Raw genomic sequence first — 27,002 nt, forward strand, 5'->3', positions numbered from 1 at the left:
TCTCTGCTACCATGGGGGCATAAAAAGTCTTTTTATTGTCCAATTTGTGGTATTTTTTCATCATTCAGTTATATTTCAATTTAAGCATTGTGAATACAATTTTAACATGAGACAGCTCAAGCTACTTTATGAATCTCACAGCAAGATATTCATTAGATTCAAAGACATCCATCTATAAATCCAACCAAACCCTTTATTATTTAACAAACCTCTAAGGTCCTATAATAAGGATCCAGTAGTAATTCTGTTAAGGCTATAATCTGTGTAGTTCTATCCCAACCATCAGAACAGTGAACCAGTACAGGTTTCCCTTCCTTGTCTATAGAGTTAACTGCCACAAGAGCTGACTTCAGTATGGCACTTAGATAGGTAAACCATTTCGTAGTTTCTAATGTTGATAACCAACTGTAATAAAAACAGAAACATAAAATAGATGGTACATCATTTAATCAGAATTCTAAAATCAGTTACTGTAAACAAACTTATTTGTTTCTTAGCTTTTTGTGTGTTTTTTGTTGCTGCTGTTGTGCTGATTTTGGGTCATGAATAGATACCCCATATCCTTTGTTTTTCTATTATTTTCAGATACTTACTTTTATTTATGTTTAGCAATTCCAAGCCTTCTTAGTAGAGATTTAATTTAATCATATTGCATTCAATATCATTAAACATACATGTTTTATGTTATTTCGAATAGACAGAAAAAATATTAGTTATTTCTTATAATTTAATTCCAAATACTTTTAAATCAGAGAAAACTATGAAAAACGTTGATGACGTCACGGTCACATGACCAAGTTATGTCTATGGGCTGATAAACAAAACAATGTCAGCCAATCAAGACGTGTTACAACCAAAAATTAAATTATACTACCATCTATTTATAAAAATTTGGTATAAAATGAGTTTGACTTACGCTGGTTGATCAGCACCACCACTGCACAATGCTCTCAACGCTACGTAACTTTTACGTATAGTATGGATGTTGGCCAAATTCATAAACTGTATCTCTGAATTCTGGTAATACTCTGAAAATAAATAAATATGATATACTGATGACTTTGAATAATGCTACCTAATTTTAAAGATATTACCCAATTTATTGGAATATATGTCTTTCAATTTTATAAACATTTATTTACTTTCGCCCGTTCAGATATAATACAAAATTTATATGTCTTTCAATTATATAAACATTTTCTTACTTACGATAATTCAAATATAATATGGAGAATTCATTTATTTTTCATGGATTGAGGAAGATATGTATTTTTATAGATATTTGATTTCCTGGATTTGCTCAAGTCTGGTTATAAGACTAAAAAAAATTGCATTTTCATGGACATTCGATTTCCTGATTTTTCAACAATCTGCAAACAGGCCTATAGAAAATTTGTATTTCACTGAACATTTAAATTTTGGTATAAACCTAACACAAACGAAAATTGGTATCCCCATAAATAAATGAATCCACAGTATATGGTATATTATGCTGAAGTGTTTAATGGAATTTAGTTCTATCAATAAAAGAGGGACGAAAGATACCAAAGGGACAGTCAAACTCATTAATCTAAAAGAAACTGACAATGCCATGGCTAAAAATGAAAAAGACAAACAGACAACAGCACACACGACACAACATAGAAAACTAAAGAATAAACAACACGAACCCCACCAAAAAACTAGGGGTGATCTCAGGTGCTCCAGAAGGGTAATAATCTATTTTCTAATATTTATTGAATTTTTGTACTTTTATGCTCTTTATTGTTAAGTTTGTAACATTAGTACAATTCTGACCATCACATTATAAATGTTACAAAGTGAAAATGTGTGAACATATTTTATTGAAATTTTTGTATGTATAGCTACAATTAAGCAATGACTGTATTATTTTTTCTGTCTATGAAGAAATAACATAAAAAATTTGGTGCACACTGAATAACGTGCTTAGCGGGTTATTTAACAGTGTGCACCACTTTTTTTATGTTATTTCAAATAGACAGAAAAAATATTAAAGTCATTTCTTATAATTTAATTCTAAATTCCATTTTAAATCGTAGAAAACCATGAAAAAACGTTGATGACATCACGGTCACATGACTAAATTATGTCTATGGGCTCATAACAAAATAACGTCAGCCAATTAGAAGACGTGTTACATCCAAAATTAAATTATGTGTAAATAAATAATAAATATACAAGAAATTTAAAAAGGGCTGTTCTAGAAAATACTAGGTCTCCCCAGGGAAGGCAATTTTTTAAAATTTTATGTGGGTGGTTGTATTTGAAATACCAAAATGCCAAGGGAGTGTTGTTCTAACTTATTTTTATTTCTGTGGGTGGTGGGGGTAAAAAAAGTGTCTTCCCTGGGAGGAAACAGTATTTTCTGGAACAGCCCTAATTGGGATAAGAAAAAAGAGCAGTGGTCTTATATAAATCTGTCATCAAATGTATATGACTTTTAGTGTTTAAGTTAGGACATTACCTGCACACTCCACACCTCCCCCTTTTGCCCTGTTTGCCACAGCCGCACTGTAAGATCTACAGTCCATTATAATCATCTTTTTATTCTCTGTATTAATGTCATTTCCTACATCTGCAATCAAAACAATACATGCTTTAATAATAATATTACATGTACAGTACATATTCAATATTCTATTTTATCGCTATTTTGTGTATTTTTCTTTTGATCTTTTTTTGTGATAATTTTCATATCATGCTTCTCGCTTGAGATGGAAAAGTTATCGCTAGAAACTAAGGAGGCCACGTGGCGTTGCTAGCCAAATCGACATGAAATTGACAACGTCGTCATAGGTAAAATAGCGATAAACAAAATATCATTGGTCATCTCAACTCGATGCTTTTCTCACTTTCGCTGTACCAGCTCAAGCGAGAAAATTAATCTCGTTGAGATGATCAACGATAATCTATAATTATATTTTATATATGTTGCAAATTACGTTTTCATCTTTATAGTGATGTTACTCAAATGTTTAATGTATTTTGCAGTAAATACCAGATGCATATGATTGGATTGCCCACCAATTTATATCTTCCATTATCTTTTCATAATATAAAATAAAATAAATTCTTTAGCTAGTCAGCTTTGTTAACAAACAGGTATAAGATCCAAACACATACATGTACTTATATTTCCATTCTGTGAACAAGATAGAAATATGTGTAGAAGTCGACTGATATGCATCTTCCTTATGTGAACATGATTAAAACCCTGAACAATTACGCTAAATTCTTCATTAATATGTGAACCTATCTAAGAGGGTTTCTAATCACTACTTATAACAGGATATTTGCAAGATAATACTATGTTCTGTGATTAATAAAGGCCTCCATAATGTGAATTTAAATTAGATTCTGAAAGATATTTGATTAAGTTCATGGGTACTTTTAACAAACTACCTACCACCGTTCTGTGAACCAGACTCTGAGCCAGATGAATCATCATTTATACCAAGATATTTGGTATAAGTTCCTGGGTTCTGTGAACAAGCTATAGGAACAGATTCTAACATTTTCTCGTCCTCTGTACTCCTCCATCCTAGCCAACCTAATTCAGGCTGGCTACATCTTACTAACACTGCACCATTTCTTTGGTCTCTACAATATTTGGAAAAAGTTAACTTTAATAATGCAAGATATGAATGCATGTTTACAAATTTATATGGACAAAAAAAAACACCACTAATTTATTTAGTTATTCCATGTTTTAAATTTTAGACGTATTGTTAAAACTTCGTCACTTTAATTAACTTTGTTTGCCTAACTTCTAATTTTGCAGTATTTAACTCAATAGTGCATCTGACTTATATCTAAAATTTACCTTTTCAGTGCACTAATGTGAATTTCAATTAGTTGGAGTGCATGAGGAAACAAAAGTTCTATAATTATTTAAATTGAGTGCACAGATGTGAATTGCATTGAAATTATTTTGAGCGTTTTAGGAAATACAAGTTCCATAAATACTTGCTTAAATCACTTGACAGTACTAATTAAACCCAGTATTAAAACATACCTCCATACAACAGATGGAAACCTCCTCTGAGCTCTAAATCCTGCCACATCCCTTAAATGTTTATCTGTAATACAGGCTGGTACTATATGACACTTAGGATAGGAGGAACACACACTAAAAGTATAACAATTCTAAACATTATAAAAAGTATATACTGAATAAAAAATGTAGATTTATTTCAGAAATGCACAAGGTGATTTACATTCTATTAAATTTATTTGTTTTTCAACTTTCAAGAAATTTTTGAAATTCTTTGGCTTGAACCATTCTAACAAGATTATTTCAAACTTTTACACTACGTTGTTTTGTTACAGAGTAAACATTTCTTTATACAACTTGATTTCATTACTGTATCTAGAAAGATAAGAAATTTCGCTACTTCCTTATTAAAACTATGATATTAGAGTATTCCAGACAGTCCCATGGATCATTTTTAGGGAAATTATTAGGTGCATTTTTAAATAATGTTTTTATTTTCTACCTTCTTGATTAGCTTACCTGAAATCTTCATTGATATAAGTTATCCTCCAGGAAGATTTACTCTTCAGATCAAATTTCATCCTTTCCACTTCTTTCCCAAAGCTAAAAGTGAATCTTTCTACTAAAAATAAATTAAAATTTACATTTTAAATATTATAATAATGTACATTATATTATGTTGAAGACCATTTTCATGATTACATTAATACCTTGACATGTATACAATATAATATAAATTTAATCTGAAAAGATACAGTTATAAGTCTATAGATCTGAAATGTGTTTTTTTTAAAACTGATGTGTTATTGCTGTTTTGTGTTGTTAAGTTTCTGTCTCATTGACATCTATTTATACCTTATCTTCTGTCATTCATATTAAATTGATGAAAATAGAACATAATCGAGTTCATCCGTCACCAAAAAAACTTGTCAATTAGGCACGCCTTAGTGATGTCGTTTACCAGATAAAGGGGATCGCCTGTATCCCTGCACTATTAACGTTCATCAAGCGTCTTATTGATCGTCATTGTGCAGGATAAACTAGAAATATTTTTTGTTTTGAAAGTACTTAATCACAATTCCTTTATGACAGCAATGCTTGATTGTCAATTATGAGAATTTAGTTTGGTGAATAAATCCTGCAATATAGTATTATAATTTGCCAACCACTGGCTCAACATTGGAACAGAAGTGAGGATGCCACTAAACGCACGAATGAAGTTCACTAAAATCAGAGTTTTTGATGTAAACTTTTAGTTCTTTATTGGAAAGTAGAATGCTTCTGCTACATAAATATGGGCTGTTGAGGTTGAGAATGAACACGGATGCGGCCACTTTCAATTTTGACAAAAACTATCTGAAAAGTGATGTTTTTTGGCATAATTTGATAAATTTTTCATATTTAAGCTTGAATCAGAGCGTTTTCAATGAGTAAATCAGTTAAAATCTTTCACATAAACTACTTGAATCAACTGAAATAGACACTTAAGTGTTTAAAAAGTGTCCAAAATCTTTTGTCCGATGGACCTGAAATTTGAGGCCAAAATTGGCCCTTACAGGACCTACTCCTTTCACTCATATCAATTGTACATGAATTTCACCTCAAACTCATGTGAAATCAGTTCATGTGAGTTTCATGCTACCATTTCATGATTTTTTTTCATTTGAGTTGCACATGAATTTTTTAATTATATAGTAATTCAAATAACATCTTAGTTTTCATAATCAATCAGATTTCTAAAATCATGACTATATCAAGTTTTTTCATAAAATTCCTACGGAATGCACATGGAAATTTTGATGTGAATTTCATGCATAAGCTTGTTAGAGGTCAATCTGAAAATTCACATGAGCAAGTTTTGCCTATGTACTAATACTAACATATTTTTAATAAATTGGTATATGTTTGTTTGAACAGAACCAATGAAAATTCCTCCTTTTCTGGATTTACATATATTATCTATTTATGCTATTCTCACCTTGCTGACATAGTTGGTAACAGACTTCATGTTCAGATGGACATGGACTTCTGTCTTGGCACCAGGCAAAGAAGGCAAAGGCAAACAGGCCACTTAATTCCTTAGGTATACTGGTCCTTTGTGTAATCCTTTTGAACCAGTCTTGGCAAGAATCGTTGGTACTGAAGTCACACCTGAAAAATAAACATCAAAGATTGATAACATGAATAACTCTGAACTACAGAAATTCTAATTCATACATTTATATAAAAAAGAAGATGTGGTATGATTGCCAATGAGACAAATCTCCACAAGAGACCAAAATGACACAAAAATAAACAACTATAGGTCACTGTACGGCCTTTAACAATGAGCAAAGCCCATACGGCATAGTAAGTTATAAAAGGCCCTGTAATGACAATGTAAAACTTAATTCAAACGAGAAAACTAACAACCTTATTTATTTTAAAAAAATAAACCAAAAAAAAACCAAATATGTAACTCATAAATAAATGACAACCACTTAGTACATTTGGGGTAAAGGATAATATGGGCATGGAGTTAAACCAGACAACATTTTATTTCCCAACTATATTGAATTTTTCTCTGTGTCAAGTTGCTGATCGAATATGAAATTATTCTATTTAGTTGATTTGAAGAAAAAATGCGATGAAAATATTAATTGGACAAAAGAATGGATAGACAAGATAATAATGCACTTGTAGAATAGGGATAAATGTCTCTGTTTACTACAAGTTGGTTATCACATATAGGAGCAAGTAGTGTACAAAATTAAATAAACTCTTTTGCTACTGTCAGCATATTTGTCAATCATCGCACCATGGGTAAATTATCACTTTGTGATTGGCTTAAAGCCGTCATATGGTGACCCCCCTATGAGGCCGTAGGGGGTTAGTAAATTTCATAGGGGGTTCATGAAGCGTTAATTGTGACGTCATCTATTAATGTTGTTCTGTTTCATTGTTTATTTTTTCGGCCTCACCTCCTATGGATTTTACTAACCCTCTATGGATCCGTAAGGGAGTTAGTAGCGAACCATATAACTTATATTGTGTACATTGGTCTCTTTCGAGCAATTAATTTGTTAAGCAGTCAAGCAATTAGATATCCAGGTTTTCATATCGCATTCCATTTTTCTATGTTATAAAGTATAAACTCCACCCAATTACTATTGAATAATTCTTTCTTCAATATGTTGAAAAGAATTTGTCCTTGCAAATTGCCAATTCAAAATACTTTAAAGATTTCCTTTTAATAACTAGGGCTGTATTTTCCTTATTATATACTAATATAATTTGATTTAAAAAAAAAAAAAACCAACAAGACCATGTATATCTATTCATATTACATAATATTTTAATGAAGGATTTCTGAATTACTTTCCTTTAATAGAGACGAGAGATCTACTTTTAAAGATAAAACAACAAAGACATTTTATAATTGATTTAATCTGTTCAAATAAATATAAAGTCAAAAATTAGTCCTATAACTTTAATCCGATCTTATAACAGAAAGTAAGAAATGATTGGTGAATAGGTAATTATCTACACTAGATCAGTCTGGTGTAACGCATACATGTAAATTTATACAATACAATCATATTAAATTCAAGTTGATCAAGTTGATAGTAAGAATGTTGAATCAGGAAAATTCTTTCATCTTATATCATTTAGTGATTTCATGAGAACAAGAGCAGACATTCTTTGTTTTCTAAAAGGAGATGAAGGGTACATGATATATATATGTTGTACTCTTTCATTTGAATCAAATGACTAAGATTGACTCACCACCCCCCCATTTTATATACATGTAAAAGTGTTAATTATGCAACATATTTTATAGTTATCCCAAATTGTGACCAATGGTAACTTCATGAACTTAGGGCAATCCTCAATAAAGTACTGTAAATTCAGAGATTATTGCATGCATTTATTATTGCGATTTTGTCATTTTAGACTTAAATGCGATTTCAATTTTTACGATTTTGAGAAAAATTCTGTTTACAGCTAATTTCCTACAGCATGTAGAGCAAGACTTTAGTTAGCTTTCTTGCTTTTTTTTATATTGTACAATCATTAGGATAACACCCCATTCAATTCAAATATTATATATACAGGTTAAACTTGTTTAAAAATGTCAATCTTATTTACAAAGCTTGTATAAACAATTATACAAACAAAGCAAGCAAGCCAACCAAAGTTTTGCTTTACATGCATTAGGAAATTAGCTGTAAATCATATGAATTTTTTTTAAATGCGGGTTAAGAATTATAGCATTAACAACTCTGTCGCATCTTTGGCAAAAATAAAAACCTCACATCAATTTCTGAATTTACAGCATATCAAGCTAAATATTTTATACCTTTCTTTAAACGTCTAAAAATGTCAGGCAATTAAAAAGAAAGCCACAAAATTGATATCACTTGTTATATATCTGTCTGTGGCCTCTGGTTATATTTCTCAAATCAATTTAATAAACTTTTACGATCAGACATAATTGACAGTTATCTTATCTTACAAAATGTTTAACTAGCAATCCAGCCAAGATTTCACTAAATTTTGACTTGGTGATCGTTACTCAAAACCTGTCGGCCATTATTGTAGGAGACAATAGCTTTTCCAAGAAAAATAAAAAAAATCATAGCAGTAATCAGACCATCATCTAAATTTCATTCACAATTCTTAAACAATCAAGACTCCAGGTTTTTTAATTGTTACCAGTCCCCTCTACTTAAATAGACATTTTATGTTATGGTTATTAGGACCATCATCAAAATGGCAGTTATATATAATTTATGAATAGTTAGAATATACTGTTGGCTAAACTTAAATCTTAGACTTTGCATTGAATATTCAGCACTTTTATGTAAAGTAAGCAAAAGAAATTTGTATGATACAGGAAGATTTAAATTTTTCTCTTGTATTTTATGTAATATCATATCTCTGTCTTCTAAAAATAAACCTTACAAGGACACAGCCTACAGATCAACAGATAATAAATGTTTTATTACATGAAATTAAACTGACAGATATAAATCAGCTTAACAAATAGTTGTGCATTGTATTGTAGTATAGGAGTTTATATCCTTGTAGATCTACATTTCAAATTGTTTCTATCTTCATGATAAAAAAAACATGTGACTTTTTTGAGGGTTTCCTTATTAAGAAAATTGTGGCTAGGAATTCTTTATTCACTAAAGGTATATTTTTTTTATCATGAGTAAACAGAGAGAACAGCAATTTTATTCCACTTCACCAATGGAAAGTGCCAATAATTTGTTCCTAACTGACTGATTGAAATTTTGTCAGCCTTCTCATTCTGTCAGGCTGTACATGTATATCACCAGCACTAATAACTGGTGGATATGGTTATAGGCTTACCTGACAACGGTGGCATCCTTGCAGTAGATATTAACAGAGAATATTTCCCTACACTCAACCAACTCCACCATCCCTAGAGGTATGTTGATAAAGCTGTCCTTAGACCTGACCAATAGCCTGAAGTTGGAGAGAGCAATGACCCCATCAGCTGTCCTCCCTAGGTACTCCACAGCCTCTCCACACAGCAGAGGGAAGGGTACCTGTAGAGAATCATCCTCACACACCAAAGATTTCTTTGGGAACAACTCAGACTTCAGTATACACTCCATACTGGCTGGTTCGTCAGCTGAGGCCTGAAATTAATAACTTGATTTAGAAAAAAACTATATTCAGTTTCATATTGTTCCTTCAAGTACAATATGAAGTGTATAAGTATCCTTATATACCCAAGCAAGGATGGATTAAGGCTTTTTCTTCTGCCATCTCTACAATGCTTGAAGAAAATATATAAGAAAAAGACAGATGATGGTACATAACATTTAACATGCTTTGAATCTGTAGTGCTAAAGACAAAAAGTTTCAGAGATTGAAGAACATGAAGAATATAGAAATTCAGTTGTACGACAAAAACAAGTTCTTTTTACAATCAGTAAACCACCATCTAATAAAATTAGTAACCTTGACTTCAAATTTTTGTCTTTTACATGTATACACGTAAAATATATTTTCAGCAAAATATACTGAAGGACTAACTGCCCAAAATCTATAACTATTTGGCATAAGCATATACACATATTTATTTTATAGACATACCTGGAACCAATAAATAAATTTCGAAGGACACATAAATACATTTTTTAGTTATAAAATCCTTACACAGCAGATTTAGTGCCTAGTACAAAAGACACTTATAGATAATGTATATATAAGGAAAAGAGACACTTGTACATGTTGTAGATAATCTATAAATAACATACTATTGATCCACTTACAATGTCTACGACAATTATCACAATGATGTTTTGTTTTGACTAAGATTTAAGGAAGGAAATAGTATTTACAACTTATAAGTAGCTAGGTCAAGAAGATTGATTCAAACATTAATTTTATAATATCTAATAATAAAGTATACATGTATCATCATACATGTGTGCAGTCTCAACACAAAACTTTTTGACTCTAATACCAGCCTTAAAATTGGTCTTTTATTTATAAAATATCCTGATCATTAAATTTCAAATGACTTGGGGAGGCTTTATTTCAGAAAATTTCACTGGTTCAAGAATATTTTTATTGCCATAGGCTTGCGCTGTCATTGTGGTTAATTGTAAGGACTAAATTGTTGAGAAATATAAATATAAATATGGATTAAAGCAAGCTTCAGTCATTTTTCTGAATTCTCATACAGTGAGGAAGTGAATTTGTTATTTTTTTTTGTTTTTAATGTATGATCATTTTCATTTTTTGTAAATGAAATATGCAGTTTTAAAAATTGTCATAATCTGACTATCTTAATGGGTTAGTAAGAGTTACATCAGAAAATATATGTTATCGTATGTCTTTCTAAGGTCAAACAAGAATGTGTCATAAGTACACTAATGCCCCATTCGCACTATCATTTTCTATGTTCAGTGGACCGTGAAAATGGGGTAAAATCTCTAATTTGGCATAAAAATTAGAAAGATCGTATCATAAGGAACATCTGAACTAAGTTTCAAGTTGATTGGACTCCAACTTCATCAAAAACTACCTCGACCAAAAACTTTAACCTGAAGATGGACAGACAGAAGGACACACAGACCAGAAAACATAATGCCCATAAATGGGACATAAAAAATCTTTTCATACTGCAAATTTAGAAATTATTGCGTGCATTTTAAGTATTGCCGTTTTTCAAGAATGGACAAAAATGTGTGTTCAATTATTGCTATTTCAAATCAAAGAGCAGATTGCTCTGAGGGATACGATTGCCATTGTTTTCATTGACACATGTATACATGTAGCTGGATAATATTATTTTCAAAACTATTAAATTCAACTGCACATGTAAAATGTAATTTACGTAATCTGAATAGTTACAAAATAGCCAATCCCAGTTAAATGTGTATGAACAATGTACTTAGGTCTATTGTGTTTTATTTTTATACTATCAGTTCCAAGTTTACTTTCCACAGCAGTCACTGAGACTCAGAGTGAGAGAAGTATTTCACTTCATATCTTATCACCTATTTTCGGAAAAATTTCCTACGTTAATTCTAGGAGGAACCCCATTCCTAACTCTTTAAATATTTAATTTCCTTTGGGTCAGTGATCATGACTCCTTTCCTTACACATTCATTGGTTTAAATTGCGACCGTTTTTAATAAAATACGACGTTTATTGACAGAATGAGTTAATATTTCTCAATGTGTAATTTTGATTCAGAATTTACGGAAGTGACTTCCGGAAGGGAGACAACTCGAAACGATAATATGGAAGACTCCATTTCGCCTGAAGGGGTGTTGAAAGTAAACCTTCACGATGTGGACTACATTTATTTTAATTTAAATGATGCATATGATTTAAAATTATGCAACAACAACAACCCTAAATAGCAGACATACATAGACAGGATCCCATAAGTTTTAAATCAATCAATTGAGTGGGGATCCAGAGCAATCATTTAACCTAGTATCCCTATATCAAACAAGAAGATTATAAAAAGAACATTATAGGAAAGTTGTTTAAGTTCAATCCCTTTGTTTTTTTTTACCTTTTAAACCAAGACAATCATAACAATCTGAGATGGTCCTTAATGTTTAGAATAAAACGGTTGACGTGAGGGCATTGTCCTGAGCCACCGGTATAAGTCTACAGATTGCTTGAAAGCAATCGTATCCCAAAAACAACTGCATACAGGTCTATGTTTCAGTTACCCAAATGCAAATTCTTATTCTTGCGATACTCACTCACTTGCTTTATTCCCCCTTAATTAAAAACATCAGAATAATTTCTGAATTTACTGTAGATGTCCTTATTATTCTTACTCTACATAGGTAAAAGATCATAAACTGGCAGTAAATGGGAAATGATCAAACCTATACAATATACATTTGTCACCCTTCGAGTGTAACCAGTGTATAGTAATTCAAAACTCATTTAAACCCCTCATCTTTGTCAATACATACACCAGACTTTATATAGACACAGACAATGAGATGCATTACGTTAATATACTATCTTTGTTTATCGGTCAAAAGACAACAATGCAATCAAGGACATGCCTACATTTACATATATACGATCAATACTCATTGTATACTTGTATGTAATGAAACAGCTGGGAATTCCTTTCATACTTTATAATCTACATTTAGTTTGTCCTTTTAGACTTATAAAAGTTAATTTCTAATTCAATTTCATACAATTATGGAGCAATGTAAAAAAAAAACATCACTTAGTGCATTAAAAAAAATCCTTGGAGTAAACCTGCATTGACTGCAACAATCTAAATCAACAATATCAAGAATTAATAAATTTTAAAGAGCGTCGCTCAGAACAACCTATCTGGAAAAAGATTTGTCAAATGGGAATACAACCATGAAGAATGAGTAACTTTTGTACTGGAAAAAAAATCTTTTTCCAACCCTTTTTGCAGTTTTTATGCAAACTGTTCAGTAAATTCCACAAATATCCGATGATACCTATATATATGTAAATTTGCAATAGTATCTTTTTAACTTGTACGTGTTTTAATGAAATATTTAAGTAGTGTAATTCAATTGGTTAACAAAATATGTTTATTATAAGTATTGCACACTTCCTTTCTGTATTGTAACATTTGTATATATATCCTAACATACATTATATTATTACCATATAATAATCTTAAAATGTTTGTGTTGTGTAAGTAGGTATATCCTTAACTAAGTATACATAAATAATCCATGCTTGAATTATTACAAAGTATTTAAAATATTTTTAAATCTTGTTAAAAACTATATTATATCTGCTCAAGGTCACTGACCGGGTTATGAAATAAGACCTAAATCAAATGTTTGGACATAGATAACAAGAAATTGTGACCCATCTATTTATCACAGAAAATTACCTCCAGGGATAAAGTATTGTACAACATAAATACACAATTTAATAATAATATGTAAACTTTTGGTGTTTACTATTCCGTCAAATTAATGGTTGTAGGAGAGCTTAATGTGCGTACATCACTGAATATACAATAAAGTTGAAATAGAAATTTGATCTTGTTAACATGATATTTGTTTCTGTTAATAAACAACACCATAAAGGGAAAATTACATGTACATGGTAAATATAGTTTTAGATGGAGAGACTCTGAAATGAAATCACAAAAAAAAGTCCACTAAAAGGAAGAGAAAAAGAACAAATATTAAATCGCAAATATAGAAAAGCCAAAACAAAAATCATACAGATTTCAGTCTGCACGATGAACTATATATCTACTATACCATGTATACAGACCTGGAGTCAATTTCACAAAAAAAACTTTTCGACTAAAATTGATCGTAAGTATACTGATTTGTTCATGACTGAAGACCAATCTTAGTTGGAAGTTTTTTTTATGTGAAAACCGACTCCTGATGCTGAATTTTGGGAAAATTTTGGTTGAGATATGAAGATTCTGTTGATCTGTAGATAGTTTTTTTTCAAGGCCCCAGTACATTTTACAAGCCTGGGCTGCAGGGCCTGAAATCCAGTGTGGAGACTATATCAACAAAACACATATAATTAGCCAAACATGAACTTAAGTTAGTTTTCTCCTTGATAGTTTTACATTGTCAATTCGGGGCCTTTTAAAGCTGACTATGCAGAATGGACTTTGCTCATTGTTGAAGGCTGTACGGTGACCTATATTTGTTAATTTCTGTGTCATTTGGTCTCTTGTGGAGAGTTGTCTCATCGGCAATCATACCACATCTTCTTTTTCATATTAACTTGGTATTTTTTATAATAACAATATGTGATACATACCATATTGTCATGCATTTGGCTCACAGACTGACCACAAACCAGCCAGGAAAACTGTTCACAACACCAGAACTGGTATCCTATCTAGGAGAGAGTATGCAACAACTGGTATCACTACCTTACTGTGTAACTTCCCTAGCTAACGAGTTTGTCTCAAAACTTCTATACGTGTTGTCTATTTACCAATTTACTTCCTTAATCACCTGAAAAATAAATTTTCAAATGTTGAATTGATCTTCTAACTGTAATAGCATTTGTTCCAGAATTATATATGAATTATAGGCCTAATGTGTTCTTTAACGTCTTGTAATAGACAATTGATTCTCCAGACAACCTCTGACACCAAATCATAGATTTTCAATTAACTGGTCATAATCTAATGAATACTACATATAATTCTATTCAATATATATACAATGTAATATGTATACCTATAACTGTGTTTTCTTGAAAATCTAGTCACTTAACATGTGAATAAAAGGAAAGACGAGGTATATATCAGGAGCATCGAGAAATGTGTGTGCACCCAAAATATGTCCTTTAGAACTGCAACTCAACAATGTAAATGTCAACATGGTCAATGAGACAACCCACTACAGAAATGACCAATAAATCATTTACTCAGTAATCAAATTTACAAGTCTTAATCCATATTATGAGCATTAACCTAACTTGACAGGTGTATAGTACCTTCAAACGACTGACAGAAAATACAATGTTTAGCTTATCTTCAGTTTTATCATATCAAATAAGGTTTTTTGATACTACTTTCGTTTTATGAATCACGTGAATATTTACATGATATATACAACTTTTTCTGAGAAAAGAATGACTTTAAAAAATTAGTTATTGTACTCTTGCAAACAAAAAGAAAAATGCTGACATATACAAATATCTAAACCCTACCTACTTCCTTGGAAATAAGGTTACATGTTGAATATAATTACATACCAGTGCATATATATGGCTAAAAATATTTCTTAAAAATTCTAATTTTTTAAATTGTTTGAATGGATGCCAAAAAAGGTGTCTTTTTGTACTTCTATGTAATCTATTGAAAAAAGAGACTATTTCTTTCCAGATGGCCATTGATTATATAGAAGTTTTTTTAATAATTGATACAACTATTTAATTTTCACACCTTTTTATAGTAATATTGTTAAGGTCTGTCTATTCTAATTTCAATATATAATTTCAAATACATGTATACATATGAAACAATGTAAAATCATTAAAGCTTTTAAAAACATGCAACTTGTCAGATAAAAATCTAGGGTATTATACAAAGTAAGTCTCTTGATCAATAGAGTCTCTGTGAAGCATGTAAAATACTTATAGGGTTGTCTAGCAAGAGTATAGTTCAAATGAACTTTTAAAATATATTCTTAATCAATATTTCGCCGCGATATAGCCTTTTTGTGCTAATGCGGCGTAAAGCAACCAACAATCAATCAATCTAAATCAATATTAGGTTGATCAGTGTGAAATGCATTTGTAAGAAAAGTACATGCAGAAAGGCCATGTTTTTTTTCTAGTCCTCTTCACATTTTGAATTATAAGTAAAAATTAAATGCATTTGATTATTAAAACACTCTGAAGGAAACAACTTTGGCCTCAAAAATCACTTTCAATCAACCGCCTTTACAGTTAGCTACTATTCCAATGACACAGACTAGTAAAATTTTAATTGGACTAGTAAAATTTTAATTGGACTAGTTATATTTTGCAAAACTTTATTTAGACAGTTAGACACATAAAGAAAATGTCTAAATATTGGTCTTTGGACTAGTAGATGGAAAAGATCTTGATGCAGACATACCTTTCACACATATTCATCTTTACAGAATCAGATCTGTTGCAGGAGAAAACCTTAACCCCCTATCTAACATGCCCTCATTTCCAGTGGCACTTCAAACTTCCAGTGCTTCGAACTAGTCAAATTATTGCTAAGAACTTTCCTTTTCATTGCATTTATTATTTTATTTGTTCTGGACCTGAACATGCATGAAATATATGCCAGTAGACATTAAATTAGCAACATCTATGTTAGTAGAATTTTTAAAGTTATAAGAAACATGACAAAATTTGATCAATAAACATGTGTACATAATACATGTAATGATGTTATAGTAAAAAAAATAAGTACACAGGTCAGATGATTAGTTATACTACGGCAACATCATTCTATAACTTTTTCTTTGAAATGATAAAACTTAACTTACAAGATTACCTTGTATTCTTCAACTGAATGATGCAATCCGTTAAAACAAGTTCAAACTGTATTGTCAAATTTTATGTGCAATAGTACATGTATCTGTAAATAATTGCAAAACCTCAAGCACCAGTAGTACATGTAGTATAGACTTGGTGTGCAATATCTATTATGTCTATGAAGAAATTTAAAACCAGATAGTCATTCACCTATTTATTTTTTATTACCAAGGTTGAGATATAAGTATACAAACAGTCATTTATTGCACTTATCTTTCCACACTAGATATTGATTTACTTGGACGGTTCGAAGCCGTTCCCAGGTATTATATCAATGGATTCGTATTTTTAAACTCATTTAAAAATTATTGCTGACGTGACATAATGTCTATATCGTAGACAATATTGACTCAGCGAGCCTTGAGTTCTAATCAAGGTATGATTATAGTGAGATGACATGCAGGTTTCGTTATATAATATCCATTGTGTCCTTATAAACTTAGCTTACAACAAATATTCAATTTCCTGTCACTAAAAATCAATACATGACTAGGTAGACAACTTCATGTATGTAATAAAGATAATCTATTTTTCCAAGGTCACTTCATGCATAAGTATGCATATATATTGCAATTTAAGAAGAATAATAGTATGTTCCCACTTGTCTTGACCTATATGCATGTATCTACTACCATCGACTACATTTGTAGTACGTTCTACACTTAATCTAATTTCACTTTTTGCAGTTGTTTTAAACTCTCTTCCCTAACTTTGAGTAAAAAGCACCCACAAATTTAATAATAACAACACAATACTGAAACAAAAGTCCTGTAAATTGATCTGTTTATTATCTTGACTATATCTTAAGTTTAAATTTGTTCCTTGTTTCATACACCTACATGTATAAATAAAGGAAATGACAATTATCTTGTCTGACTGTAAAATGAAATAAGAATATATATGTGTGTCCACATATACTATATAGGACATACTGCCACAGCCCAGGGGTTTCATTATCTTTCATGTTGACTGGTACTTTCCACGTTAATCTAGGTGGTACTTTTCAATTTATTCCATGAATATCTTATATAAAAATTGCTACATTTAGGCGGTACTTGTCAATAGCATAGGAGGGTAAAAGTACCGGGTACCGCCTCCTAATGAATGGCCTTGACAGCCACATTAAACAATTATCACATATCCATATACACAACACAGTGTTTCCGAACACAATTTGAAAAGGACATACAAATGAAGAACTTAACACCAAAGAAGATTCACTTAATAAGCACAAGTAAAATCAAATATGGAAGGATAAACAAGATATTAATGCCTTATCAAATTGTTTATTAAGGTGGTACCTAACACTACAGGGAGATAACTCTGTAAAGTCAGCTAAACGTTTTAATTATGTTGTGTTGTAGAAGGAATATTAAGCTTCTCAACGATTAAAATTGGGGTTTGTCAAACTGCTATATCACCAGTGTAATTTTTCTGACAAAATGGTTGGTTCAAAATTTTTGAAATATTTATATTTTTGTTAAAGGGTCAAAATAAATACTTTGACAAAATTTTATGAAAATTAAACGAGCCAAATTAATTCTAGTGAAAGTGTTGGGTACCACCTTAACCTGACTATCAGTTTATAATGCATATTTCTAAATTAATTTGCTAGATGATTTATTTTCCTCTTTTATCTTGGTCCAATGGAGGGGAAAATGTCTATATACATGTAGTACTAAGCATCAGAAGACATAAGATGATCAGGGGTTTATTTAATATTAGTCTAACAAACGATGAGGTAATACTAATAGATGTTAATTTATGGACAGTTTGATGTCTAAACTGAAATGCATAGCCATTCAATTGTCCAAGTTGATTTTGTATGAATTTAAATTTAATGACAAACTGGACCTAAAATCATTTTATTTAAGTTTTGTAGTAAAATAATAAGTAAAAGATTGGGGTGTCATTCCAAGAGATTATACAGGCCTGGTTCTACATAACGTAAAATGGTTTAGCTGGAACACTGCTACATTTGATCCTAATTTAGGAATTTATTTTAAGTTTAGAAAATATTCGATAGTTGAAATAACCAATACCATGATCTGTTAAAAAATTGTGATTTGACATCCCATCAAATAATCATATGTTTGGCTGGTAACCATATGTATGGGCCCAAATCAGGTAGAGTTTATAGTAAAATGTTCAATAACAGTATTATAACACATCTCACAGAACTCTGTTCTATTTTGAATATGTATTTATCTGATTCCAAGGTTTAAGTTTATCTTATATTTCTGTTAAAGACTTTTAAAGAATTGTAAACTTTTTCATTGAATAATTTTGCACTCCTAATTTTTTTAACATACTAAAATAGCAGCATTATCAATTAATATTTTGTGAAAAAATGCATGGCATACTTTAATTTCATGAAATCGCATAGATGCCAACCCCCTTTTGACACAATCAGTAACAAACTATCAAATTTTCCGTATTTTTGAAAAGTTTTCAGTAATCATCTATAAACGTGCATTTACCAATAAAAATTACTGACGAGTGGTTGCAAAGTGATGTGCCCTAAAATTTGTCGTTTAAAATGTTGTCTGTAGTATGTATTCCATTCATTAATTGTTCAGATGTTCTCGACTCGTACATTTTCGTTTTGTCAAGGAGAAGTAGAGAAAGGGGGAAAGCTCCTTCATAAAATGCAAGTTTGCCTTTTCGGAAGTCAGTTAGTTACTCAACAATAGGTTGATAACTCCCGAGGAACCGGAAGCATTACATTGGCGTTTTCTAAATACCGGACGAGGACGGAAAAGTAATGATACTAATCCGCGTTTTACAAAATTGAACGGCAATGATTGGTAATCCGTAACTATTCGACTTTGACCGTAACAGCGTAGTTTTTATCGCAAAATCGGAAAAACTACGCAAAAATCGTAATGGTTCGCATATATGAAATCGTCCTCCGGTGTGATTAATTACACCTTTGAAATTTTCAATAAATGCATCTGTAATATAAGGGAAATTCCTTTTTGACTGTTCTACAAATGTTTGATGGAAATTTGTTCAATCAATCAGTGATCTGTGGGCCCAGGGCCCCTCAAAATTAAATTCAAGGGGCCACTTTAAAAAATAATGGGCCATGTTGTCAAATGAATGGGCCATTTGAATTGACTACAGTGGAAAAAAAGTGTATATCTCTGCAAAGAGATGGTGGTACTTACCCTTATGATTTTGTTATTTCAATTTCAAATAATGTAAAATAATTTACAATGTTTCTACTGGTACTGTTGTCTTGTTCATGTTCATGTTTTTTTTTACATTAAATTTGGGTCTTCGTCGATACCATACTTATTCCTGACGTTCCGTATTAGAGGACGTTTCTGGCATTTCCTCTGCACTTCTTGTATTATTATTACTTCATCATGATGACAACAATAACAGTAGAGAGTATCATTAATTGATAAAACAAAACAACAATTCACTGAAGGCATGTTTACAAAATGTTAAATAGAGACAAATCTCGTCAGTATAACCAAATTTCACAAATTTAAAGAACTTTGTAAAAAAATCATATCATGAATAATGGTAAATAACGTTTTTTGGGTAGTCGGTTACACCCCATGGTTCTATTATTTCCATAGGAAAACACCTGAGACGTCCCAAAAATATATAGGTGCTCCTATCATTGGAGGAACATTACACAGTTGTGTACACACACATGGCAGCACGGAACACAATCGGAAATCCATTTGACGATATCTAAACGTATCGAAACTAAGTGAAAAATATCGTGCGCCACGTTGGCGCTTACATAAGTCACTCTATAATGCACCATTTCTGGTCGATATGCGCTATAGGTGCAGGGCGCACGTCCTTCCTGATCACTGATCAATGCAAGGGTATAACTTAAATACCTTAATCTGAGAAAATATAATCCCTATCTTATAACAGATGCTTCAATGACCTAACACTGTCACATGATTCATAAACCATCTCTAGCTAAGAGGTTAAATTGAAGGTCACATGAATAAGGATTCAATGAGTTCATATATATTCACTTGCAAGTGAATAATATCAGGTCACATGAATACGGATTCATTGAGGTCATATTAATCACTTGCAAGTGAATAATTCATTATCGATGTTTCTTCACTTGTTTTGACAAAGTTGAACCATACACTGTCACTGGCTGCTAAAAGTGAATTATTATTTCACTTGCATTAATGATTATGATGATTGAACAAAAAAAAATAATTTTAATTTTGAATAAATTTTGTTGCTAGTGCCCCCTTAAGTCTGTGTTTCAAAATACATACCCACGCATCCAATTTCCCAAAACATTTTGAATAAATATGGATATTTGACATGTGAGAGAAATTTTCTGTCAGAATCTTTGTAGTTTCTTTTGAAAAATTCAAACAATTGATTATTTCTGTTCAATTTTCAGTTATGGAAGAATTTGCATTACAATAATGGATTACTCATTTCTAGTGCGTTCAGCTTAGTTAGTGAAAGCTGCAATAGGAAAAGAATGTCAACATTGAAAAGGAAATGAGGCTGATTCCATCCAGTGTTCTCCCCAGGATTTTTGGATAGCGCTGTGGTAAGCGCGTGATTTTCGACAATTCTCAGTAACTTTGTCGCGGCGCGCGGTTGGTTTGTAATTGATTTGTTATGTGTTTTTCTTATATAATGCTATTGATGTTTTCTCTTGTAATGATGTCCTCATCATGCTCATGGAAGTTACCCCTTTGTTTGCTAATGTTATTGTCTGGATATAGACATGATAGAAGAAAAGTCATTTTGTCTCCATTGTAAATACATATAATCCTCATATTATCTGTCTATAAAACCCAAGGAGAAGTCTTTTCCATGGTGGGTCTATACCAGACTGCCTAGATGTGAAGATTTCTTATCACTAACAGGTGATGTTGCAGAACATGTAGGACCAACAATAAAGTCATTGTCAGCTTCTGTGAGAAAGTTTTCAATGACAAGATCAGTTTTTTTTACATTTACTTTTATTAACATTTCTAGCAAAGTACAACTTTTCAATAAAAATGAGTATAGTATTTCAAAGGAAGAAATGAAATTGCCCTTTTAATAATATTCAAATCTTATCAAAGACTTGCTTAAAAAAAAGGCTAAAATATTCCAATTATGAATATGAAAGAAATCCTTTAAAACTATTTTAAAGATATTTTTTTATTTCAAAGGTGAATTACCAATCAAATACATTATGTATGCCAATTGAAACAACTACCACCTTTAAAGGTTTTGTTTGATAATTTTATAAACATTTGAATACATGCCACCAGATAAGTTTGTCAAGATTTGACAATACTTCTTTTAGGTCTTTCCCTCCCATATTATCTCCCTTACTGGCTGACATAACTTCCTGTTTACACCTGTGTCTTTTTTTAGCATTAAATACTATTCCTTATCCAAGCCATCCTCTGTTTACATTAAATTTAAAGCAATATTTAATTAAGATATATTGATGATTGGTTGACAAATATCGATATTTTATATATATTTACACAAAATTTTCGTTTTGTTTTATTCCCTTATCCATTTGAAAAAGAGCCATGTATGGTCAAGTAATCGTAAATTACGGACTTATAATGAATCCCTTGATAACAGGGATGCTTTTTTCAAGCAATACAGGTTCGACAGTTCGGTTGTAAACGCAAAAAAAGTAATGATATAATCGTAGATGGTTCAAAAAATGGTCGAGACAACGTTGTCAGAGAAGGGGGTAAAACTTCCCTTATAAATTTAGAAATGAACTTTTCAGCACCCGAGACATGTATTATATGTCTCTGTTAGCACTGTCCATTCCTTTCATACGTTTCGGCATCTTTATAAAGCGAAAAAATGTAGCAGTGTTCTGTTAACCTTACGACGTTTAACTTGGCTTCACCCAAGCTGGACATCGAGAAAGTGAATTTCTCAAGTCTAGTATCAGCTTGGGGTTTGTTTTTCTAATCATATCCTCTTAATTGTTTTCAAAGGGTAAAATTCATTACTGTAGAATTGCTGATTAAACAGGTATTAGTTCGATTGGGTGATAATTAATACTTCAAAGACTAGCTCATTGAAGCCAATTTGATCGTTGTTAAAATCAGTGTTTGTTCAAAGTTCGTTAAACAAGTTTGTGAATGTCGTTGGGAAATGCGGTCAATTTATTTCTTCTCATTTCATTCATATATGCCTCTATATATTCATTAAATAGATGTCAATGTTGAAATCTTTGTTTATTTTGATCTCTCAACGACGCCATTTTGTAAAATTTATTAGACTGGTCCCGCGGAGTTACTTTAATACAACGGAAATAATTCTTTCAAAAATCGTTAACCAGTCAATCACGTGATCCAAAAAGAAAAATAAGCGGGAAATTTTTAAAAAATACGGAAAAAAATATAGCGACGCGGTTGAACGGGATAGCGACGCGGTCAGTGCAATAGGACAGCGGGAAATTGAAATAGCGCTGAAAATCGCGGCGCTAAAACGGCCTGGGGAGAACACTGCCATCCACAAAAAAATTCTTTATATAATATGTAAACAGGAAGTGACTATAAGCATGAGTCCTGGACATATCATTTTTCAGAACTGGTGAGTCCAAACTTCAAAGATTCATCAACATTGTTAATGTTGTATCAAATGAGCAGTTAGACCAAAGTTTCCTTGATTGGTTTTGTTATTCATGTCATGGGGACTGAAATACATGTAATAAATAACATACATTATATAGCAAAAGAAACTAAACTTCTTACTTTTGGGACTTGAATTGGCCAAAAACGATGAATCTCCTTCAAAAAATCCTTAGTAAGAAGTCTGAACAATGATTCACATATTTTTCTAACCTATCATATGAATTAAAACCAAAGTGGAATAAATTGGTTCGTTGAACGCAGCCTGATACAACTGCAGATGTAAAACCCTGAACAGATGGGGCAAATTTGAACACAATATTCAAGCTTTCAAATTTTATACTGTCTGAATTTGGATTGTGATCAAATTTTTGACATAGTTTAGGTTTCTGACACAAAATAAGTGTCAAGATCTTACAAATCTATTGCGTAGTACTGTGCAATTAAAGATTCTTCTTGAAAATTTTCAAAAATTTGAAATTTTGAAAAAAAAATTTGAACACCTTAAATAAATTAGAATTCCCCAAACCTAGAGTCCCCCTTGAAGCAATTACCCCCACACTGAATCCCAGCCTTTCCTTTGAAGTATGGAACCTTGTAGTACAATTTTAGAGAGATCCATACTCTTGAACAAAAGTTAGTGTCTCGGAACTAGAAAAATGCTTGTTTTTGGCCCTTTTTTATCGGCCCCTGCATGAATTGGGCAATTACCTTCAAACTCATTCTGAGCCTTCCTTTTGTGATATGGAACCTTGTGGTACAATGTCAGAGAGATCCATATACTTACACACAACTTATTGTCCAGAAACTACAAAAATGCTTGTTTTTGGCCCCTTTTTGGTCCTTTTAAATCCTAAACTGTTAGCACCACAGTGTTCTAGGATTTTTTTGGCACCTTGACTTACCAAGGGTAAGATCAATAAAAAAATTACTTACCCGGCCAAAAATGGGTAGTCCCTGCAGTATAAACAGGTCAAAAGCTGTTTCTCGGAGTCATAATCTACCCATTGAAATTCATCCTTCCAGGAGGGCACATACCCCCTGGTCCTTTTTTCAACATCATACAGTTTGTCTCTCTGCTTTTTGTCAAGTTTGGGCTTTTTTGGTGGGGGTGATGCTTGATTTATATCGTTTAGCCTTTTTGAAGTAAATCCAAACTTATGCAAACTCATGATCTACAGATTCAGTTTGAATTTTCCGCCATAATAACTTTGAATATTGTAATTTACTGAACAAAGCTGGATACGATTGAATTTTGTACAAAATTTAAAAAAAAACGATTTCTTACTAAATTTGACAAATATGTTATAGTTATTACTATGTCATTTATTAAAAGCTATAATAAATGCAACTGTAAGTTTATTTTCCTCCGATGACAAGAAAAAAAATCGTTTATGTCCCGATTTAAGCACCAGTTATCAATCCGGATTTTCCGATTTTACCGACACCGTGACCGACTTTTAGAATGATAGGAGAAGAATGTGGTCTCTTTTGCGCTTGATTACACCTAGTAAACGAGTGCTTGAATAAAAGTGCCGATAGACATCGACAAAATCTTCGATCTTTTATCAAAGTTTTTTCTCGTGATTTAATAAAAATAAAAAGCAGATATGGGAAAATTGAAGAGGACCGGGAAATTTCAAGAGTTTTTCGGCTTCCCCGAACTTGAAAATTGACTTACCACCGGGTGACAAAGGCTAAAAATGACTTACCCGTTGTCCTAATCCACTTACCCCGGGTAACGGGTAATGGGAATCCTAGAACACTGCACCATAACCCCAAAAATGTATCCAAACCTTCTACTTGTGGTATTAAAAATTGTGGTACAATTTCAGAGCAATTGAAATACTTATACACAAGTTATTAACCAGAAAGTAGAAAAATGCTTGTTTTGGCCCCTTTTGGGCCCCAAATTCCTAAATGGTTGGGACCACCAACCCAAAAATTAATCCCAACCTTCCTTTCGTGGTATTGAACCTTCTTCTTAAATTTCATAGTGATACATAGCCTTAAACTTAAGTAATTGTCCGGAAACCAAATGTGTCTTTGGACGATGACCTCACACCATTATACGATCTCAAAAATATTTTTGTGGATGTATTAAAACAAATTACACATGCTCACTATTTATTTATATCAATATTTATATCCGGTAACTTACATTTAGGTAATGCAGGAAAATATATATTGACGGGACTTGACACTTTCAAATCCTAGCCGATTTTATACTTGCGGCAGAGTTAATAAATGACATAATATGATACAGAACCAGTATCTATAAATACTCGCAATTATCTTAATCATTTCTGATAATATTTATCAATGAAATTCAAACTAAGTAATAAGTGATGCCAGTGTATCAAACTTGTCATCTGTCACCTCAAATTTGTCATAATAGCATTCATTTTTAAATCACAGAAGGGTACAGAATACATACCAGGTAATACTAAAATTGGTGCTGTCTGCTGATGGCATTCCCAGTAACTACGAATTTTACAAACCTTTATAACACTTCACATCAAATAATTGAAATTCACAAATAAAACAGGCAAGTTTATGAACATGTTTGATTTTAATGATGACTTTGAGTTTAGGATAACCATGATAACCTCACATATTGTCATTTAAACTTTTTTTGGATTCGAGCATCACTGATGAGTCTTTTGTGGACGAAATGCGTGTCTGGCGTATATACAAATTTAGTCCTGGTATCTATGATGAGTTTATTTACTACCACTGGGTCGATGCCACTACTGGTGGAGATTTATTTCCCCGAGGGTATCACCAGCCCAATAGTCAGCACTTTTTGTGCTGACATGAATTATCATTGATATGGTTATATTCATAAATTAACTGTTTACCAAATTTAAAATTTTTGAAATACTAAGGCTTTTCTACCTCAGGCATAGATAACCTTATCTGGATTTGGCAAAACTTTTAGGAATTTTGGTCCTCAATGTTCTTTAACTTCGTACTTTATTTGGCCTTTTAACTTTTTTGGATTTGAGCGTCACTGATGAGTCTTTTGTAGACAAAACGCGCGTCTGGCGTATATACAAAATTAAGTCCTGGTATCTATGACGAGTTTATTGGTCACAAAGTTCTGTCAACAGACAACACTCATGCACACTTGACAGATTTCCTGTTAATTTTTTTTTGGGATGATCTACTTTGGTGTTGACCTTGTAGGCAAACAAAACGTTATAAAGAAAACAACAGTAACAATCAAAACGACATTCAAGAAATACAATGACACTGTAGCTAAAGGGGGAAATAAAAGCGAAAGTGTCAAAACCAAATTTTGAAGTGCATCATATGTTTTAGAGTAAATCTACTCACTCCTTCTTTTCTGTTTCTTCTTTTTTAGGTAATTATATAAACGAATCTTCGATCTTTTGTATGCTTATAGATTGCATTTGTTAATTATCTATGATTTTAAGAAATGAAAACAAGTAAACAAAGCCCTGTGTCCCGGCTAAACCTTAACATGGCGGAGAATGTCAACAGACGGTGACGTCATGTAATCATATGACTAACGGGTCAAGGTCAGTAAAATCTTTAAGAATATCGGACAAAACGAAATAATTAATTAATCGACAATTCAATGGACACTTGAGAGTATTAACAAAAACTATCATACTTAACATTTATTATACAAAAAAGGACGTGAATTCGCCATTTACTCACGATTCATACAATGATCGAAATCATGCAATCAATATTCAAACACAAAAATACTCTGATTTTTTTTTTCAGTAGAATAATCGAAGTATTTCTCGAACTAATATATAAATGGCACTGGCTACGGCTACATGGAAATGTAACAA

At 31.7% G+C, this 27,002-nt stretch overlaps 1 protein-coding gene across 3 annotated transcripts in view; it reads right to left on the reverse strand.

Annotated features, from left to right (window-relative positions):
* The window catches only part of LOC143076496 (phosphatidylinositol-3,5-bisphosphate 3-phosphatase MTMR3-like), a 40,069-nt gene extending 13,387 nt beyond the window's left edge, over nucleotides 1-26,682 (reverse strand). The window contains exons 1-10 of one of the 3 annotated variants that reach the window (XM_076252309.1): nucleotides 26,515-26,682; nucleotides 14,306-14,505; nucleotides 9,374-9,666; nucleotides 5,994-6,166; nucleotides 4,535-4,634; nucleotides 4,037-4,150; nucleotides 3,428-3,621; nucleotides 2,486-2,596; nucleotides 917-1,028; nucleotides 210-405 (exon numbers count right to left, since the gene is read on the reverse strand). In XM_076252309.1, coding sequence (XP_076108424.1) covers nucleotides 210-405; nucleotides 917-1,028; nucleotides 2,486-2,596; nucleotides 3,428-3,621; nucleotides 4,037-4,150; nucleotides 4,535-4,634; nucleotides 5,994-6,166; nucleotides 9,374-9,666; nucleotides 14,306-14,320 — 1,308 coding nt within the window. In that variant the 5' untranslated portion in view covers nucleotides 14,321-14,505; nucleotides 26,515-26,682. Of the gene's footprint in view, nucleotides 1-209; nucleotides 406-916; nucleotides 1,029-2,485; nucleotides 2,597-3,427; nucleotides 3,622-4,036; nucleotides 4,151-4,534; nucleotides 4,638-5,993; nucleotides 6,167-9,373; nucleotides 9,667-14,305; nucleotides 14,506-16,532; nucleotides 16,658-26,514 lie in introns of those variants that run through there. The other 2 variants (XM_076252306.1, XM_076252307.1) reach the window with 2 other exon arrangements.
* Nucleotides 26,683-27,002: the final 320 nt, after the last annotated feature.

The sequence above is a fragment of the Mytilus galloprovincialis genome, chromosome 5 (genome assembly GCF_965363235.1).
Source record: "Mytilus galloprovincialis chromosome 5, xbMytGall1.hap1.1, whole genome shotgun sequence".
NCBI classification, from domain to species: Eukaryota; Metazoa; Mollusca; class Bivalvia; order Mytilida; family Mytilidae; genus Mytilus; species Mytilus galloprovincialis.